Genomic DNA, 20,219 nt, shown 5'->3' with positions numbered 1-20,219 from the left:
GGGTATTCTTAAGACCTTTTGACATGGGAAAGTAGTTCTGAAGCTCTAAGTCTCTGAGAATAAGTATGAATGTTTTTGGTGCTCGGATCATTATATCTAAGGTGCAAGGCATTTGGACAAAAGTGGGGGTGCTCTTTATACCAGTGCATTAAGGTAAATCCATCCCCAGAGACAGCGAGCAAATTAATGGTTGGCAGGGGCTATGGAGAGAGCAGGAATAGGGGTTGATCAGTACAGATCACCTTGAGAGATGAGAGTTTGGAACTAGCGGTGATGGCTGTAGACATTATGAATGCACTAAATACCACTAAATGGTGCACTGTATGAATTTCACATCAATGAAGGCAGGTGGAGGGAGGGGAGGGAATGGAAAAGGACCAGATGTAGGACATTAACCTCAGAATAGTAGAGAGAGCCTTGGATTTAGAGTTAGGAGACCTGCGTTTGAATACCCTTTTTCACTTATACTTGTTGTGACATAAAAGATAAGAGAGGTGACATTTCTTAAGTCTCTGATTCCTCATCTAAAGTGGAGTCAAACAACTACCTCACACGGCTACCATGAGTCCTAAACAAGATACAGGATGTGAAAACTCATAGTTTCGGGCTGGACACGGAGCTGACACACAGAACATCATGTAACACGAGAAAACAATGTAACAGCGATGGGCTTTTTAAGGCAGGACAGAAAACCCACTGATTTCATATGATATCTCAAACTGTTACAACATGTAACTTGGATTAATAAACCATAGTGGATAAAAATGTTGACTATTTTCAGAAGTCTTCGCTGAAGGACTAGATGTTTTTGAAACTTAAGTTTTCTGGCATCGAGGCATTAATTTAACCCTAAAAATAACTGTAATGGCCAATTCTTCACTCTAGTGCTGTGTTTGAATTATATTGAGTTACTCTATCTCATCAATTTAAGATGCACATTAAAAAGAAAACTTTATTATCTCTGAAACCAGGAGTCCACTGATCAAAAGAGAGGCTGGATCACCCTAAGGAAATTTCTACAGTGCCACCCTAGAGGTGATTCTCAGCAACCAGTGGACAAGGTGACTCCTTCTATGGATGCCAACCAGTGCCGATGCAAAGGACATGAGTGAAACATCCATGGTGATAGGGATTAAAGCCAAAGAAGGGCTCCTTCTCATCAAAGCTAGTCAAGATACCGCCTCTGTCACTGCCTGACCTGCCGACAGCAGAGCCTTATGCTGTACCATTAATAAGGCAAATTTGCTCAGAAAACAGCCAGCCATTTGCTGGCAGTTTGGTTGCATTGGACCCTTTCCCTGCTGTAGAAAGTAGTGATTCATTTAAAAAAGAATCTTTATGTTGGATTTGGGTTTGCCTTCCCTGACCTCAATGCCTCCACCAGGGCCACTATTCAAGGGCTTCTAAGATTCTTATACAGTTCATCTACCACTATGAACTCCTGCACAATGTTGAACAAGCAACTAGTACAACACTGCAACACAACATTCAACCAAGAGACACGTTTCATGGCTGAGAAGGCACAACAAAGAGAGCACGACCGCCACCCACTAATTCTACCCTGTAACTCATCAGGCAGAAGCAGACTGCCTAATAAAATGAGGGGCTGGGCCATTAAAGGCTCAGCTAGGTGAGGCACAGGGGAGCCTGGCGTGCTGCAGTCCATGGGGTTGCAGAGTCGGACACAACAGAGCGACTGAACCACAAGGTTGCAACTCGGAGGCTAAGTCCTGCATGGTTGAGGATCTGACCTAGTGAAGTACACACACGCTGAACCAACAGCTGCTGTATGCTATCATGTTCTTTAAAGCTAGAATACCTGGATCTGAAGAGCTAGGGCTGTTGGTAGGATTGGCCCTTCTCACCATCACCATAGTGACCTACTTCCAGAATTGGAACTTCTCAATTCCTTCCAGATTAGAGGTCCTCGTTCCTGGATGGACAGATGACTTCCATCACGTCAAACACAGTGTTCCTGATGCTAGTCATTTGGGCTCCTCATCCCAGTGGATAAATAAGAAAATAAAGGATTTTCTCTACTGATGGGAATAATAGAACTGTGAGAAGCTAGGTGGCTGCTACGCACTACATTAGCAGCTGCAAGGAGTATGGACTTTCACTGGGACATATCGTGGTTCTTCTGTGGCCAGTGATAATTGTGAATGAGAAAAGGCGGTGACTGTAGCTGATAAGGGCAAGGCAACTAAGGGTTTAGAACCTTTGGAGGTGCAAGTCTGAGTCTTTCCACCAGCCCTTCACCCCAGCCAGTCTTGCCCTTTCTCTCTAAGGGTGAGAGAAATCTAGAACTGGAGTTGCAGAGAGATGATAACTATCAATTATAAACTTGGGATCAAACACAACAGAGGAGACTTCCACTCGTGTCAGAAACCCTCTTGCATTGTTTTTGTAAAGACTGCATCTTGAAGGGAGTTCAGTGACTGGTTGGACTTGTATCTCCCTCTCTCTCAGGAAAGAAGTAAGAGTATCTTATTTGAACAAAACTGAAGATCACATGTTTTAGTCTGGGAGCAGGATATAATGGGAAGCTCTCAGTGGCACAGAGTGAACTTGCAGGAGACCTCTTATACATCACTTGAGATCCTCTCAGCCTCCTTTTCTAGCGATGCTGCAGCCAAGAGTTCATGCAGAAGTCAACTAGCTTCCCCCAGGTACACCGTGACACTAACGCATCTCAGCTCTGTATCACACTCCTCTTGCCTTCCACCCAGGGGCTTTTCTGTTAATATAATATCTGGAAACCCTTTTATCATCCATGCACAAGAAACCCAGAAGCTTGGTGAGTTAAACACCCTGACCTATGGGGGATTTTTTTTTCCCTTGTAATTTGGAAGGGGTTTAAAAATCCTTACTAGCTTCCTATCATTCAGAAAACAAAACATAATAATATTATATACATGTTTGTGTATATAGGCTTCTCTGGTGGCTCAGCAGTAAAGAATCTGCCTGGCAATGCAGGAAATACAGGCTAGATCCCTGGGTTGGGAAGATCCCCTGGAGAGAGCAATGGATAAAGGAAAGGATAGCTTTTAAAAATCTTTTTTCTCTCTTTTTAACCATCTGACTCTCAAATTCAAGCAATCTGCTTCTTTTGAAAAACCTTAAGCAAATAATTTAGGCTTTCCAGGGGGCACCAGTGGTAAAGAACCCACCTGCCAATGCAGGAGAAATAAGAGACATGGGTTCAATCCCCGGGTTGGGAAGATCCCCTGGAGGAGGGCACAGCAACCCACTCTAGTATTCTGGCCTGGGAAATCCCATGGACAGAGGAGCCTGGCGGGCTACAGTCCATGGGGTCACAAAAGAGTCAGACACAACTTAGCGACTAAACAACAAATGTGTGTACAGTGTATATGTAATAATGACATATAATATACCTAAGTACAACAGTGATCTGCCCCTCTGTAATTGCTCTGGTCTCATTTCCTACAACCCACTCTCCTTCAGCCACATTTTCGTCCTTGCTACTTCTTAAACCTCCTATGCATGTTCTTCTCACATCCCCCCCGACTGTGCTGCTGCTAAGTCACTTCAGTCATGTCCGACTCTGTGCGACCCCATAGATGGCAGCCCACTAGGCTCCCCCATCCCTGGGATTCTCCAGGCAAGAACACTGGAGTGGGTTGCCATTTCCTTCTCCAATGCATGAAAGTGAAAAGTGAAAGTGAAGTCGTTCAGTCGTGTCCGACTCTAGCGACCCCATGGACTGCAGCCTACCAGGCTCCTCCGTCCATGGGACTCTCAAGGCAAGAGTACTGGAGTGGGGTGCCATTGCCTTCTCCGCCCTGACTCTGGGTCTCTGCATGTATTCAGAATCTTTTCTCCCCTAGATATCAGCTTGGTTTAAGTTATTTTTTTCTTTTTTGGATCCTTCTGGTCTTTACCTAAATGTCACCTTCTCAGTGAGGCCTTGTCTAACCATTTAAATTGTAACTTCCAGCACTGCTTCTCCCTCTTCCTTAATTTTTCTCCATTACACTAATCGCCACCTGACATTCTATGTGTTTTCCTTATTTATTCATTAACTTGTTTTTGATGACTACTTTTCCTGCTAGAATGTAAGATCAAGGGGGTCATTTATTATATATCTCCAATGCCTAGAATGGTACTTACATATAAAAAGTGATTGGTGAAAAAAGAAAGAAAGGGAGAATAACTAACTAGAACAAATGCCATTTATCCAGAAGTAAGATTTCTGGCTATCTCAAATCTCTGGAGCGTGGCCATGAAGCCAGAAATAACTGAAAAGGATGTTGAGAGGAAAACCGAACGGCAACCCAGCCCACTGAGGACTTTGCTGCCGGAAAGCCCCCCAGTTACCCTCTCCCTTTAAAGTCTGTGTATTCGCATGTCTACCTCCTTTCCCCAGAGTTAGCCTTCTAGTTTTTCAGCTCACAAAAAGACTGAAATAACAAAATATAAGTAGCACCTGGCAATAAGAAGAGGCAATTTCAATCCCCTAACTGGAGTTGAGTAATCATGATAACACTCGGGTGTGGGTAAAATTAAGCTAATGCTTGCAAAATGTAAGCCAAGAGCTTCGTGTATCATATAAACACAGGGATTGTGTTTTTGAAAGAAAAAATTGGGACACAGTGAGTTCTTTCCAGGTGCAAAATGGGTGTGGGGAGTTTAGTTAGGATGATGATGAAATATTTGAATTTCTGGACTATTCTGATGGTAAAAAAAATCTAGGGCATATTTACATGTCACTACATGTAAGACAGTAACATTTATAAGATGCTTGAAAAATCACAAATGCCTGCTTGTAATTTTAAGAAGAGAATTGTTTTGAACATTTCTGGAACACCCTAAATGTCCTTAAAGATTCATACAAAAATGAAGCAAAGTAAGTAGTCTGACATCTAAATGGAACCTTTTAAAATCCAATGTGTAGCTTTGAACAAATGGGACCACTTTGTTCATACTTGAAATTCTCTTCAATGACTTTTTTAATTGCAGTAAAGAAAGGCCAAAGATGAAAGAAACACACTAACCAGCTTCAGTGAAAATGGAAACAGGGTCAGTGTGGAAGATTTAATGTCAGATATGAGGCCTAGACTCTTGTAAAATCTGGTTTTAAACTATTGAAGAATAACCACATTCAGTGAACTTCTAGCCTATTCAAAGGACAGGCTAAGTGGGAGGCATCAGAAAGTAACCATAATAATGTATTTTGGAGAAATATATCACCCCCGAATGTCAGTAAGTTTTTAAAAAATATATATTTCAGCATTGTTTGCAGTAAAATATTTATAACAAAAAGAGTTATAGTTAACACAAAATGTATACTTCGGGTCACACAAAAATCCCAAATTATGCCCAAATATAATTTCTTTGGTGATTTGGCTATTTGTCTTATTTGAACTCAGCCTGTTGGAACGCATAAGAGATTGCTCTTGCAATTCCAATTTAAAATGTTTTATTGAGTAATTTATTTCAACCTGTGATTTAAGTTGAAAAGAAAGTTATTTTTTGTACTGAGTTTACTTGTCAGTGCCTCCTGTGAGCCAGTAACTGTTCTCAGCATTTTATATACATTGCAGGGGAAAACTGTGCTTCAGGGGCAAATTATACATTGATTCAGAGCACATTCTTCTAAGATTTCGAGTGTGATTCAACCAGAGCTATTTTACAGCTCTGTAGGTTGTAGATAGCTGACAACAGTGCAAAATAATTTTGTCTGTAGACACACAAATTCTGTCTGTTAGAGCTTTACTTGACTCTACAAAGGAAGTTAGTTTTGACAACAAAAGTGGGAGAGGGGAACTGCCTCCCTCTTCTTACCCCCAGCAGCCAGGACATTAGCAGGTCACCTCTGCCAGACAATCAGATGCTCTCATATAGGATACCACTCTCTGGCTGGCGATTCAAAGAGGCAGGGACGATTGAGAGATGACTGGTGGTGGCACATGGAGAGTGTAGTGGCTATATAGCCGGGGGCCCGGCACTACAGACATCCTGTAGTTGCGACTGTGGTCTTGTCCACGGAGTGGTTCCCAGCAGATGGTTGGCGGTGGCTCCGACTTCCTGCCTGCCATGTGCCTTGGCCTATTTTCAGAGCCTGATTCTACAATGATTCTGTAAATTATATGTAATTCTTTCAAAACATTTCTTTTCTCCTTAAGCTAGACAGAGTGGGTTTTCAGTTACTTACCAATGAAAACCTTGAGTGTACCCATGCACAGAGAATAACAGAGAATAAATCGCGGAGCCTGGAGGTGTGGGGTGACGCTGCCTTTATAAGACACGTAGTATTGATCCTTGCTTGGGTGCCGAAGCAGAGGGTTTTGCTTTAGGTTGGGAACCAAATGTTATTCAAGTTATGACCACTAATTGGGACTAAAATAATTGTGCAATGTAGACTTAATCCACATGTCCCTGGGGGTAGAACAGGTGTGACGCGAAGATATTCAAGATTATTTTGGGTGGAGTGTCCACGTGGCATTAAATAGTGAATCACACAGGGAGAAAGCGATTCCCTTTCCATTGTCTTTCAGTCCTGATATCAAGAAGGACACTATGGTGGATTGCTATCTCTTTGCTATTTCTTGAACACCTATTACTCTTCCTTTATAACAAAGAAAAAGCCGCCCAAGGCTCACAGCATTCACAGACAATAGTACTGAGCTAGAATAGAATTACATTTTGTTTTTGCGGTGTTCAGTTTTCTGGTTACCCATTGTTTGGAGCAAGTCATGCAAATTTCCAGTTATATTCACAGCATAAGCCTTCTAAACAGATTTCTTTTAGTTAAAGAGGTGAATCAGTCTAAAAATATTGAGTAAATCACATCACAAGTAGAGCACAGATAAGGCAGCACACTTGAAGACGGTGAGTTACGGTCTTCCTTTTAGAAAACACCAGGATAGACCACTAATTGGAGCCACAGATCCAGAATCCAAATGACTTAAAAACTGAAGCAAAATTCAGAATTCAGAAACACAAGGTCCTCCAGAACCCTGACTGAAGGCTGACAAGTACGTGATAGACAAACCGTTATGCCACTGAAGCGCTGGACTCTGGAAGGCAAAAGATAGAGGGGGTGGAGGCAGTGATTGTCCCCATCACAAAACGAAAAGCAGGTGGGTCAACAGGGCAAGGCAAAGTAAAGCAGCATTTTCCTGAGGAAAAATCCACACAAACCCAGAACAGACATCTAACCCCATCCACCTCCTCATCCAGAGAAGGGACGGTCTCACATCAACATTTAAATTCTGAATTTTATTCTGCTTGTTTCATTTAAGTTAAGGAACTTCATTTAAGTCAGTTGGAAGAAACAAGTTTTTCAAACCACTTGTACATCAAAGGTTCTAGAATGTTCCACCGGGGAGTAGGCATGTCAGCTGTCCATCACTAGTCACCTAGTGAGAACCACTGTTATAAAGGGAGGGTACGGTGCCCACTGGGGCAGGGGTGAAGTGGAAGAAACGATTTTGAACCACTGCTTCAGTGACAACACAGATGGTATAACTTCCGTCCAGACCACCCGGCAGGTGTGTGGATGATGAGGAAACAGGCCATGTCTTCAGCACCATGCTATGTGGATAGAAAGCAGCTTCAGGAAAAACTGCTCTTGACACCAGGATAATTTGCAACATGACTAAGCAGTGATTAAACAGCATCTACGTTTGAAAATAGGGGTTACCACCAGATTGGGTTTTTAATGACAAGGATCTGGTCTGTTCCACCAGGGAAAGCCTTCTATGATAAAACTTGGATGTGGTCTTTCTTTTCCACCCTCCCTCCCATCTCCTGTCTCTTCCTTTCCTTCCCCTTTCTTCCCTTATTTTCTGTTCTTCCTAACTCCCTATTTTCTGAGTGACTGCATATTTCTCAGGCCAACAGCCCCCAAGGTTATGTGTGGCTTACTGGACATCTCAAACTTCCAGACTTCTTTCTCCAAAGCCTCATGACCATACTGAGTAGAAAGAGCTGGCGGGGTGAGACCCACTTTCCACCGCCAACGGGGCCCCAGGGCGTAGCTCTGTGGTGTACCTGGTACCACCGCTTACCAGCTGTGTGACACCGAGCCAACTGCTTCATCTCTCTTGTACCTCAGGGTTCTCATCTACACAATGAGAGTAATAAAATCACCTGCTCTACTGGATTTTGTGAGGATTCAGTGAATTAGTTGGCATAAAGGACTGGACTGAGAACTGCCCATAAAGTACCATACTGTAATAGGCACTCTGCGAGTGTTAAGTTTTGCATATTTGACTTCTCTTATAAGCTTGCCTTTCACAAAAGAGTTCTACTGCCCCCCAAAGATTTAAAAATCATTTTGCTGCTTTTGCCCAGGGTTGCGGTCACCGTTTACATTAGCATACCATTCACCCCATACTTTTCATGCATTTTCTCTTCTCCATCTCATGATAACGTCAATCTTCAGAAGAGCGCCCCTCCTGCCCTGCTTCCCGCTGTCTTCCCATCGTTTTTAAGGTCAGACTCTCCCTACCACTGTCTCTATCTAGGGAGTCAGTGGATTCAGACAGACTGGTCTCATTGCAGACTATTCTTATCACAACACAGGCATCAGAAGGAACCTGATGGAACCCTCGCTTCTAACCTGAAGGAAACGTGTGTCCTCCCACGTAAATTATCTCACCTAATTTCACAGTTAGCCACAGAAGGGGAAAGAGACATGTCTTCCAACTCTGATTCCATTGCTCCTTCTCTGACATTACCTTTCTCCTCATCGTTCAGAGGAAATCAAACAGGATGACTCCCACTTCCCTTCCGTGGCCAGAGCCACCCTGCTCTTCAATGACTCTTGAAACCCTGCTCCCTTAAAAGAAGTCTCTGAAGCCATGAAGCCTCTGGTCTCCATTCCCCCCAACACACGGTGGACAATCTGAGACCAGCGTATCTGTTTGTTCATTCATTCACCTAACAAGTTTTGTTTTTGTTTTTGAGCATTAAAGTAGTTCTACAGTTAAATGGGGCTTCCCTGGTGTCTCAGTGGTCAAGAGTCCTCTTGCCAAGCAGGAGATGGGGGTTTGATCCCTGGGTCAGGAAGATCCCCTGGAGAAGGAAATGCCAACCCACTGCAGTATTCTGGTCTGGGAAATCCCTTGGAGAGAGGAGCCTGGTGGGCTATAGTCCATGGGGTCACAAAAGACTCAGACGTGACTTAGTGACTAAACAACAATAACAAGGGCTGAAAGACAGGGTCCCTGGGTTAGACGAGTTCATTTTCTTCTAATACAGGCACTCAAAGAGATAATGAGTTACAGAAAACCTGTGTGTTGGGGTGAGGCTGGGGTTCACACGCAGGATGCTGTCAGGGCTCAGTGAGCTCACAAAGCTCACTGAGCCTAGGAGTCATTGGCCAGGAGAGGCTTCCCGAAGGGAGTTAACTCCCAATCTGGACCTTGGAGTAGGAATCAGCCAGATGAGGAAAAGGGAAAAGTCGCTTTAGGCAGAGGGACTAGAATGCGGAAGGAAAGGCAAAAGCAGCTTGCGGGAGCATAGAACTTGAGGGAAAGTTCCAGAAATTCTGTTCAGTAGCAGAAACTCTACCCCTGAAGTGTGACAGACTATGAGCCATGAGGTCTGAAAAACTGGACTAGGTCTCAAAGGATCTTGTAGGCTGTACAAAAGAACTTTATCACGGGAGCTGCAAGGAGTCAATGCAAGGGTTCCATCAAAACATCAAGATGCTAAGAACAGCTTTTCTTCTGGGGTGGCAGCATGGGCAATGAAGCAATACTTGGAGGCTGCACAGAAGTACATACTTGTGCTGAGACGTTCATAACCTACTGCTAATTGCTGGAGGGAATTTTAAGCACAACTTCGCTATTGCTTTCCATTTATCTACTTGTGCTTACTGACCTTAACTGGTTTTAACCAGTTAAGTAAATAGGAAAACAAGATTGTCTTTACTATTCTTTCTTAGCATTCTGTTTCTGATCACCCAAAAAAGTCTTCTCTTGATTACAATCATCCTCTCAATTGTCATTGACTTAAATGAGTGTTAAGGAACAATGGGCTTTCCTTGTGGCTCAGATAGTAAAGAAGTGAAGTGAAGTAGCTCAGTCGTGTCTGACTCTTTGCAACCCTGTGGACTGTAGCATACTAGGCTCCTCCGTCCATGGGATTCTCCAGGTAAGAATACTGGAGTAAAGAATCTGCCTGCAATGCAGGAGATCCAGCTTTGAGCCTTGGGTCGGGAAGATCCCTTGGAGAAGGAAATGGCAACCCATTCCAGTATTCTGGCCCGGAGAATTCCGTGGTCAAAGAGCCTGAAGAGCCACAGTCCATGGGGTCCCAAAGAGTCAGACATGACTGAGCGACTAACACTTTTACACACAAAGCTTATTTAACATTAAACTTCTAATTTGGTAACATTTAACATGCAGATAAAAATATATTATTTGAAATTTCATCTCTTTTTATCTCTACCGTGCTTATCCAAAAGGAGATTTCTGGATGTGCTACATAAGTGGGTGTGGCTTCCCAGGCGGCTCAGTAGTAAAGAATCTGCCTGCCAATGCAGGAGACCTGGGTTTGGTCCCTGGGTTGAGAAGATCCCCTGGAGAAGGAAATGGCAACCCACTCCAATATTCCTGCCTGGAAAATTCCATGGACAGAGGAGCCTGGCAGGCTACAGTCCATGAGGTTGCAAAAGAGCTGGACACGACTTAGTGACCAAACAGCAACAAGAAGCGTGTAGTTCATCATTGAGTAAGTAACGCATATACTTCATACAAAGTATAAAGGGTATTCCATACGGAAGGTGTTACATCTGTAGATTCAACTAACCCTGGATTGCATATACTCAAGGGTAGGGTAGAGGGCATTCCAGAAAGTTCCAAAAAGCATAACTTGAATATCCCCCACACTGGCAACTACTGACACAGCATTTACATTGTTTTTAACATTATTTACATAACATTTAGACTGTATTAGGTTTTACAAGTAATCTAGAGGTGTTCTAAAGTGTACAGGAGGATGTGCATAGGTGATATGCCAATACTCCACTTGAATATCCTTGGATTTTAGTATATATGGGGGTCCTGGAGCCATTGGCCATGGATGCTGAAAGACGATTGTAGTTTAAAAAGAGCCCTGATTAAATTCCATCCACTATTTGATGAATCAAGAAACCTACTAAGATAACTTCTCATCTAGAAAGACTATAAAAATTGAAACACTTTTTTTTTTTTTTTTTTGGCAGTTTTTCATCACCCAAAATAAGATCAAAAAGATCAGTTCTTGAGTTGTCAGCAAGCTCGTTTACATTTTAAGTAAAATTGAGATTCTGGCTCAGGCAAAGTGCAGAAAAACAACTCTCTTAGAAAGGAAAACTGTCACTTTTCATCTTGTACTAAAGTTTTGTTAACTTTTTCTGCGTTGTGAATAACTGGGGTATCATCAGTCCCACGTTTGGTGAATGGAGTGTTTACTCACTACACACACAGACACACACAGACACACAGACACACACACACACACACACCCTCTGGCCTGTTCTCAAGCTCTTTTTACGCACTTCCAGCCTCCTTCCCCAGCTGCCTGGGACCCTGGGTTCCCCCTGTCCTCCCCAGGTACTCACAGGGTCTGCGTGCTGGGGGGTAAGCTAGGGATGCTCTGGATGTCCTTGCAGGTGACTCTGAAGTCGTCCTCCTGGCGGCATTCGCAGGGCGGAGACGGACACCTCTCCCCACCGAGGCTGCTGGGCAGGACCAGAAACAGCGCCAGCCGCAGGAGGGGCGTCGGCCGCATCGTCCTCCGGGCCCCAGGCTACCTCTGCGTGCTCGGCGATCGCCTCCCTCTCATCCCTCTGCGCCTCGGGCTCCTCGGGGCCAGGAGAGACGGCGCGGGGCGGGAGGGAGGAGGGCTCGATGGGGCTGTGACTTCAGCACCAAGCCGGAGGCTGGAGAGGGCGCCGAAGAGGCACTTAAGGGCTCCGTCGCCCTGGCAACCCTGCGCCCAAACCAGCTCCCCGGCTTCGCTCTCCGCGCCCCCAGCCTCGTCTGTTCCCTGCCTCCCTCTGCCCTCCAACCTGCCCCCACGCGCTCTTCGCCTCGCCTTCCTCCAAAAAGCCTGGTTTGGATTTTCCCTCCTTTGCTGGTCCCTAAACCCAACTGGCCACCCCATTTTCCCGTGTGGGGCGCGGTCCCCAGGGAACTGCCTCTCCGGATCCACGCGCACGCACCCTCTCTAAACTGACAAAGTTCCAGTGGAACGGACTGTCCTTCTGGGGAGGACCCGGGTCCCGCAGAACTTCAGCTCTCCCTGGCCCAGGGCGCCTCTGCCCGAGGGTCCGAGGCAGGCACGCGTGGCCGGCCAGCCCGCGATGCGGCCGGGGCGCGCCTCTCGCGCAGGATCCTCGCGGGTCCCGCGGGGCGCGCGCCGACACTCGCGCAGATCGCAGCGCGGGCTGGCTGGGCGGCCCGGCTCTCAGCGCGGCGCACGGCCCGGCAGGCGATGGACTCTGGCGCCATCTGGTGTGCAGACCCGGGGACGAAGGAAACTGTTCAGTCCAGTTCAGCCGCTCAGTCGTGTCCCACTCACTCTTTCCCACCCCATGGACCGCAGCACGCCAGGCCTCCCTGTCCATCACCAACTCCCAGGGCTTGCTCAAACTCATGTCCATCGAGTTGGTGATGCCATCCAACCATCTCATCCTCTGTCGTCCCCTTCTCCTCCCGCCTTAAATCTTTCCCAGCATCAGGGGCTTCTCCAATGAGTCAGTCCTTCACATCAGGTGGCCAAAGTATTGCAGTTTCGGCTTAAGCATCAGTCCTTCCAGCGAATATTTAGGACTGATTTCCTTTAGGATGGACTGGTTGGATCTCCTTGCTGTCCAAGGGACTCTCAAGAGTCGTTTCCAACACCACAGTTCAAAAGCATCAATTCTTCCGTGCTCGGCTTTCTTTATGGTCCAACTCTCACATCCATACATGACTACTGGAAAAACCATAGCCTTGACTAGACGGACCTTTGTTGGCAAAGTAATGTCTTTGCTTTTTAATGTGCTCTCTAGGTTGCTCATAGCTTTTCTTCCAAGGAGGAACGTCTCATCCCTTATCATCCCCTTCTCCCCCTGCCTTTCCCAGCATCAGGGTCTTTTCCAATGAGTCACTTCTCATCAGGTGGCCAAAGTATGGCAGTTTCAGTTTCAGCATCAGTGCCTGTGGCTTAAACAGAACTCGGAATCCAGTGCTGTGATGCTGGAGTTGAGTCCCACCTGATAAATTCTTGTCTGCCCAGGAGTATTATCAACCCCATGGATCCCCCCAGAAGATGGGAAGAAAAAGAAGACTCAAGGGGAAAACTATTGTCTATTCATCATTCTTCATGCAGTAACCAACAAGATAATTCAAAATAGAAATTGGATTATGCCTGTTTCTCTCTTAAAAGTTTTCCTGTTGCTTACTAATTCTTCTTGAGGTAAAGGGAATATCATCTCACATATTACATGCTTCCACTTATATGAACTTCTGGGATGGGGGAGAAGCTATGGTAAAGAAAATCAGAACTATGGTTAGGGAGATTGGAAAAAGACAGGAGAGAACTTATGGGGATTATAGAAATTTTCTATATCTTGACTGGACATAGGTGGATGCATACATTTTACAAAATTCACTGAACTGTGAAGTTTAAGTATGTGCATTTCAATTTTTGTAATGACTTTATTTGTATTCCACCCAAACTGGAAACCACCCAAATGTCCTTCCACTAGGTAATGTATAAACAAAGAATGATATTAATACATCCATATGATGGAACATTATTTCACAATCAAAAGGAGAAATAAAAATTTTTTCAGAGAAAATTAGATTTAAATTCTACAGACTGATCAATAAAGTCCTGCTTTGTGATTAGTTACTCAGTTGTCTCCAGCTCTGTGTGACCCCATAGACTGTAGCCCGCCAGTCTCCTCTGTCCATGAGGCTTCTCCAGGCAGGAATACTGGAGTGGGGTGCCATGTCCTTCTCTAAAAGTCCTGCTATGCTGCTGCTAAGTCGCTTCAGTCGTGTCCGACTCTGTGCGACCCCATAGACGGCAGCCCACCAGGCTCCCCCGTCCCTGGGATTCTCCAGGCAAGAACACTGGAGTGGGGTGCCATTTCCTTCTCCAATGTATGAAAGTAGAAAGTGAAAGGGAAGTCGCTCAGTCATGTCCGACTCCCAGCGACCCCATGGACTGCCTACCAGGCTCCTCCGTCCATGGGATTTTCCAGGCAAGAGTACTGGAGTGGGGTGACATTGCCTTCTCCAAACCATCAGTTCAGTTCAGTTGCTCAGTCATGTCTGACTCTTTGTGACCCCATGGACTGCAGCATGTCAGGCTTCCCTGTCCATCACCAATTTCCGGAGTTTACCCAAATTCATGTCCATCCAGTTGGTGATGCCATCCAACCATCTCACCCTCTGTTGTCCCCTTTTCCTCCTGCCCTCAATCTTTTCCAGCATCAGGGTCTTTCCTAGTAAGCCAGGTGGCCAGAGTATTGGAGCTTCAGCTTCAGCATCAGTCCTTCCAATGAATATTTAGAACTTATTTCCTTTGCAATTGACTGGTTGGATCTCCTTGCAGTCCAAGGGACTCTCAAGAGTCTTCTCCAACACCACAGTTCAGAAGCATCAGTACTTTGGCACTGTTCTTTCTTTATGGTCCAACTCTCACATCCATACATGACCACTGGAAAAATCATAGCTTTGACTAGACGGACCTCTGTTGGCAAAGTAATGTCTCTGGTATTTAATATGCTGACAAGGTTGATCATAGCTTTTTTCCCAAGGAACAAGTAACTGAATTTCATGGCTGCAGTCACCATCTGCAGTGATTTTGGAGCCCAAGAATATAAAGTCTTGTCACTGTTTTCATTATTTCCCCATCTATTTGCCATGAAGTGATGGAACTGGATGCCCTAATCTTGTTTTTTTTAATGCTGAGTTTTAAACCATTGTTTTTCACTCTCATCTTTCACTTTCATCAAGAGACTCTTTAGTTCTTTGCTTTCTGCCATAAGGGTGGTGTCTGCATATCTGAGGTTATTGATATTTCTCCTGGCAATCTTGATTCCAGCTTGTGCTTCCTCCAGCCCAGCGTTTCTCATGATGTACTCTGCATGTTAGTTAAATAAGCAGGGTGACAATATACAGCCTTGATGTACTCCTTTTCCTATTTGGAACCATTCTGTTGTTCCACATCTGGTTCTAACTATTGCTTCATAACCTGCATAAAGATTTCTCAGGAGGCAGGTCAGGTGGTCTGGTATTCCCATCTCTTTCAGAATTTTCCAGTTTGTTGTGATTCACACAGTCAAAGGCTTTGGCATAGTCAATCAAGCAGAAATAGATGTTTTTCTGGAACTCTCTTGCTTTTTCTATGATCCAACGGATGTTGGCAATTTGATCTCTGGTTCATCTGCCTTTTCTAAATCCAGCTTAAACATCTGGAAGTTCTTGGTCCATGTACTATTGAAGACTAGATTGGAGGATTTTAAGCATTAATTTGCTAGTTTGTGAAATGAGTGCAATTGTGCAGTAGTTTGAACATTCTTTGGCATTGTCTTTCTTTGGAATTGGCATGAAAACTGACCTTTTCCAGTCCTGTGGCCACTGCTGAGTTTTCCAAATTTGCTGGCATATTGAGTGCAGCACTTTCACAGCATCATCTTTTAGAATTTGAAATGGCTCAGCTGGAATTCCATCACTCTCACTAGCTTTGTTTGTAGTGATGCCCACTTGACTTCGCATTCCAGGATGTCTGGCTCTAGGTGAGTGATCACACCATCGTGGTTATCTGGGTCATGAAGATCTTTTTGTATAGTTCTTCTGTGTATTCTTGCCACCTCTTCTTAATATATCCTGCTTCTCTTAGGTCCATACCATTTCTGTCCTTTATTGTGCCCATCTTTGCATGTAATGTTCCCTTGGTATTTCTAATTTTGTTGAAGAGATCTCTAGTCTTTCCCAGTCTATTGTTTTCCTCTGTTTCTTTGCACTGATTACTGAGGAAGGCTTTCTTATCTCTCTTTTCTATTCTTTGGAATGCTGCATTCAGATGGGTATATCTTTTTCCCCTTTGCCTTTTGCTTTTACTCTTTTGCAGCTATTAGTAAGGCCTCCTCAGACAACCATTTTGCCTTTTTGCATTGCTTTTCTTGGGGAATATCCGGATCATTGCCTCCTGTACAATGACATGAACCTCTGTCCATAGTTCTTCAGGCACTCTGTCTTTCAGATATAACCCCTTGAATCTATATCTCACTTCCACTGTATAATCGTAAGGGATTTGATTTAGGTCATACCTGAATGGTCTAGTGGTTTTCCCTACTTTCTTCAATTTCAGTCTGGATTTGGCAATAAGGAGTTCATGATCTGAGCTATAGTCAGCTCCTGGTCTTGTTTTTGCTAACTATATAGAGCTTCTCCATCTTTGGCTACAAAGAATATAATCAGTCTGATTTTGGTATTGACCATCTGGTGATGTCCATGTTTAGAGTCTTCTCTTGTGTTGTTGGAAGAGGGTGTTTGCTATGACCAGTGCATTCTCTTGGCAAAACTCTATTAGTCTTTGCCCTGCTTCATTCTGTACTCCAAGGCCAAACCTGCCTGTTACTGCAGGTATCTCTTGACTTCCTACTTTTACATTCCAGTCTCCTATATGAAAAGGACATCTTTTTTGGTTATTGTTTCCAGAAGGTCTTATAAGTCTTCATAGAACCTTCAACTTCAGCTTCTTCAGTGTTCCTGGTTGGGTCATAGACTTGGATTACTGTGATATTGAATGGTTTGCTTTGGAAACGAACAGAGATCATTCTGTCATTTTTGAGATTGCACCCAAGTACTGCATTTCAGACTCTCTTGTTGACTATGATGGCTACTCCATTTCTTCTAAGGAATTCTTGCCCACAGCAGTAGATATAATAGTCATCTGAATTAAATTCACCCATTCCAGCCCATTTTAGTTCACTGATTCCTTAAATGTTGATGTTCACTCTTGCCATCTCCTGTTTGACCACTTCCCATTTGCCTTGATTCATGGACCTGACATTCCAGGTTCCTATGTAATATTGTTCTTTACAGTATCATCTGTACAGCATTGGACTTTACTTCCATCACCAGTCACATCCACAACTGGGCGTTGTTTTTGCTTTGGCTCAGCCCCTTCATTCTTTCTGGAGTTATTTCTCCACTGATCTCCAGTAGCATATTGGGCACCTACTGACCTGGGGAGTTCATTTTTGAGTGTCCTATCTTTTTGCCTCTTCATACTGTAAAGAACCATCTGCTGCTGCTGCTGCTGCTAAGTCACTCCAGTAGTGTCCAACTCTGTGCGACCCCATAGACAGCAGCCCACCAGTCTCCCCTGTCCCTAGGATTCTCCAGGCAAAAACACTGGAGTAGGTTGCCATTTCCTTCTCCAATGCATGAAAATGAAAGTGAAAGTGAAGTTGCTCAGTCATGACCGAATCCCAGTGACCCCATGGACTGCAGCCTACCAGGCTCCTCCGTCCATGGGATTTTCCAGGCAAGAGTACTGGAGTGGGGTGCCATTGCCTTCTCCAAAAGACCCATCTCGTACATGTTTTAGACTCTGTGGGCCATGTTGGATCTTTGTCACGTCTTCTCTTCCTTCTTCCTTTTTATAGAACACCCTCTAAAAATGTGAAAAGCATTCTTAGGTTGTAGGCTATATGGCAACAGGCCTTGGACAGGGTTTGACCTAGAAGCCGAGTTTGCTGGCTTTCCTTGTTTTCCCTGTTTTTCAAGAGCTGGCCCTTATTATCACTTGCTGGACCTGGAATGAGACAAGTTTATTATCACCTCTAGTCCTTTGTCATTGTTGAACTCTGCCTGGAGCAATCTGTCCTCAGATCTTCTGTCTTGGTTTAAATATCACCTCCTTAGAAACTTTTCCCTGAAAATCCTGTCTCAAGTAATGATCCTCCTATCATAATTCCTCACCAAAGCACTTATCTCTGGCTACTATTATGACTAGTTTACTCATTTATTCCTGTCTTTTGCTGCTCTCCCATCACCATCCAAATATAAGCACCATGAAAGCAGGAACCTTGCTGATTTTTGTTTTTTATTTTTTGGCCACTGTATCCCTAACACTAGGAACAATGCCTAATGCAGAGTTAGGAAATAATAATGTTAAATGAATGAACAGTCAGTTCAGTCACTCAGTCGTGTCCGACTCTTTGTGACCCCATGGACTGCAGCACGCCAGGCCTCCCTGTCCATCACCAACTCCCGGAGATTACTTAGACTCATGTCCATTGAGTCGGTGATGCCATCCAACCATCTCATCCTCTGTTGTCTGCTTCTCCTCCTGCCTTCGATCTTTTCCAGCATCAGGATCTTTTCCAATGAGTCAGTTCTTCGCATCAGGTGGCCAAAGTACTGGAGTTTCATCTTTAGCATCAGTCCTTCCAGCGTATATTCAGGACTGATTAAATTCCTTTAGAATGGACTGATTGGCTCTCCTTGCAGTCCAAGGGACTCTCAAGAGTCTTCTCTAACACCACAGTTCAAAAGCATCAGTTCTTTGGCACTCAACTTTCTTTATAGTCCAACTCTCACATCCATACATGAGCACTGGAAAAACCATAGCCTTGACCAGACGGACCTTTGTTAGCAAAGTAATGTCTCTGCTTTTGAATATGCTGGCTAGGTTGGTCATAGCTTTTCTTCCAAGAAGCAAGCATCTTTGAATTTCATGGCTGCAGTCACCATCTGCAGTGATTCTGGAGTCAAAAAACTAGTTTCTCACTGTTTCCTTTGTTTCCCCTTCTATTTGCCATGAAATGGTGGGACTGGATGCTATGATCTTAGTTTTCTGAATTTTGAGTTTTAAGCCAACTTTTTCACTCTCGTCCTTCACTTTCATCAACAGGCTCTTTAGTTCTTCTTTGCTTTCTGCCATAAGGGTGGTGTCATCTGCATATCTGAAGTTAATATTTCTTCCAGGAATCTTGATTCCAGCTTGTGCTTCTTCTAGCCTGACATGATGTACTCTGCATGTAAGAATTCCCTGTAGCTCAAGCGGTAAAGAATCTGCCTGTGACATAGGAGACAAGGGTTCAATCCCTAGGTTAGGAAGTTCCTCTGGAGAAGGGAATGGCAACCCACTCCAGTATTCTTGCCTGGAGCCCCATGGACAGAGAAGTCTGGCGGGCTATAGTCCGTGGGATCGAAGACGCAAAGAGTCGCTCAGAATTGGACTAAGCAACTAACACACACATACACACACACACTGCATGTAAGTAAATAAGCAGGGTGACAATATACAGCCTTGATGTACTCCTTTCCCTATTTGGAACCAGTCTGTTGTTCCATGTCCTGTTCTGACTGTTGCTTCTTGACCTGCATACACATTTCTCAAGAGGCAGGTCAGGTGGTCTGGTATTCCTGTCTCTTGAAGAATTTTCCATAGTTTGCTGTGATTCACACAGTCAAAGGCTTTGGCATAGTCAATAAAGCAGAAGCAGATGCTTTTATGGAACTCTTTTTTTTTTTTTTCAGTGATCCAATGGATGTTGGCAATTTGATCTTTGGTTCCTCTGCCTTTACTAAATCCAACTTGCCCATCACAAGCAATGCTTATATTAGTAATCTGTTGCAGCATAATCAATAGCCCTAAAATGTATTGGCTTAAAACAACACTTATTATCTCAGAGTTTCTGTGGGGCAATTTGGGAGTGGCCTAACTGGATGTTCTGGTTTAAGGTCTAGTGTGAGGTTGCAAACAAAATGACAGCAAGGGCTGCCGATATCTGATAGCTTGGCTGTAATATTGCTAAATTCATGTATTAATTCTGGAAGCTGTTTCATAGATTACATCCAATTATCTACATAGATGAATTGTGTGGTCTGAGAATAGACAGTCTACTTTTTTCAAAGCTGGAGTCTTCTCATTTCTTTTTCTTATCTGACTGCACAGGCTAAAAACTCCAGTACAATTTTTAGTGGAAAGAATAAGGGCAGATATCATCTTGTTCCTAATCACATGGGAGAGATCATTCTTTCATCACGAAATATGATGTCACCTATGCAGTTTCCATTGCTGCTTTTTATCAAATTGAGAAGTCTCCTTCTATTTCTCCTTTTCTTAGAGTTTTTTTTTAAAATCAAGAATTGATATTAGATTTTATCAAATGCTTTTTCTTTGTCTGTTGAGATGAGTCAGCATTTTTCTTTTTTTAGTTTGTTGATGTGGTGAATCATAGAGATTGATTT

At 44.0% G+C, this 20,219-nt stretch overlaps 1 protein-coding gene across 2 annotated transcripts in view; it reads right to left on the bottom strand.

Annotated features, from left to right (window-relative positions):
* Positions 1-12,165, bottom strand: part of TSHR (thyroid stimulating hormone receptor) — a 159,810-nt gene extending 147,645 nt beyond the window's left edge. For both annotated transcript variants that reach the window (XM_019969347.2, XM_070797953.1), the window contains exon 1: positions 11,576-12,165. In XM_019969347.2, coding sequence (XP_019824906.2) covers positions 11,576-11,745 — 170 coding nt within the window. In that variant the 5' untranslated portion in view covers positions 11,746-12,165. The remainder of the gene's footprint in view (positions 1-11,575) is intronic.
* Positions 12,166-20,219: the final 8,054 nt, after the last annotated feature.

This window comes from Bos indicus, chromosome 10 (assembly GCF_029378745.1).
Source record: "Bos indicus isolate NIAB-ARS_2022 breed Sahiwal x Tharparkar chromosome 10, NIAB-ARS_B.indTharparkar_mat_pri_1.0, whole genome shotgun sequence".
NCBI lineage: Eukaryota > Metazoa > Chordata > Mammalia > Artiodactyla > Bovidae > Bos > Bos indicus.
The sequence above is the reverse complement of the archived record's forward strand: the minus strand, read 5'-3'. Positions and strand labels throughout refer to the sequence as shown.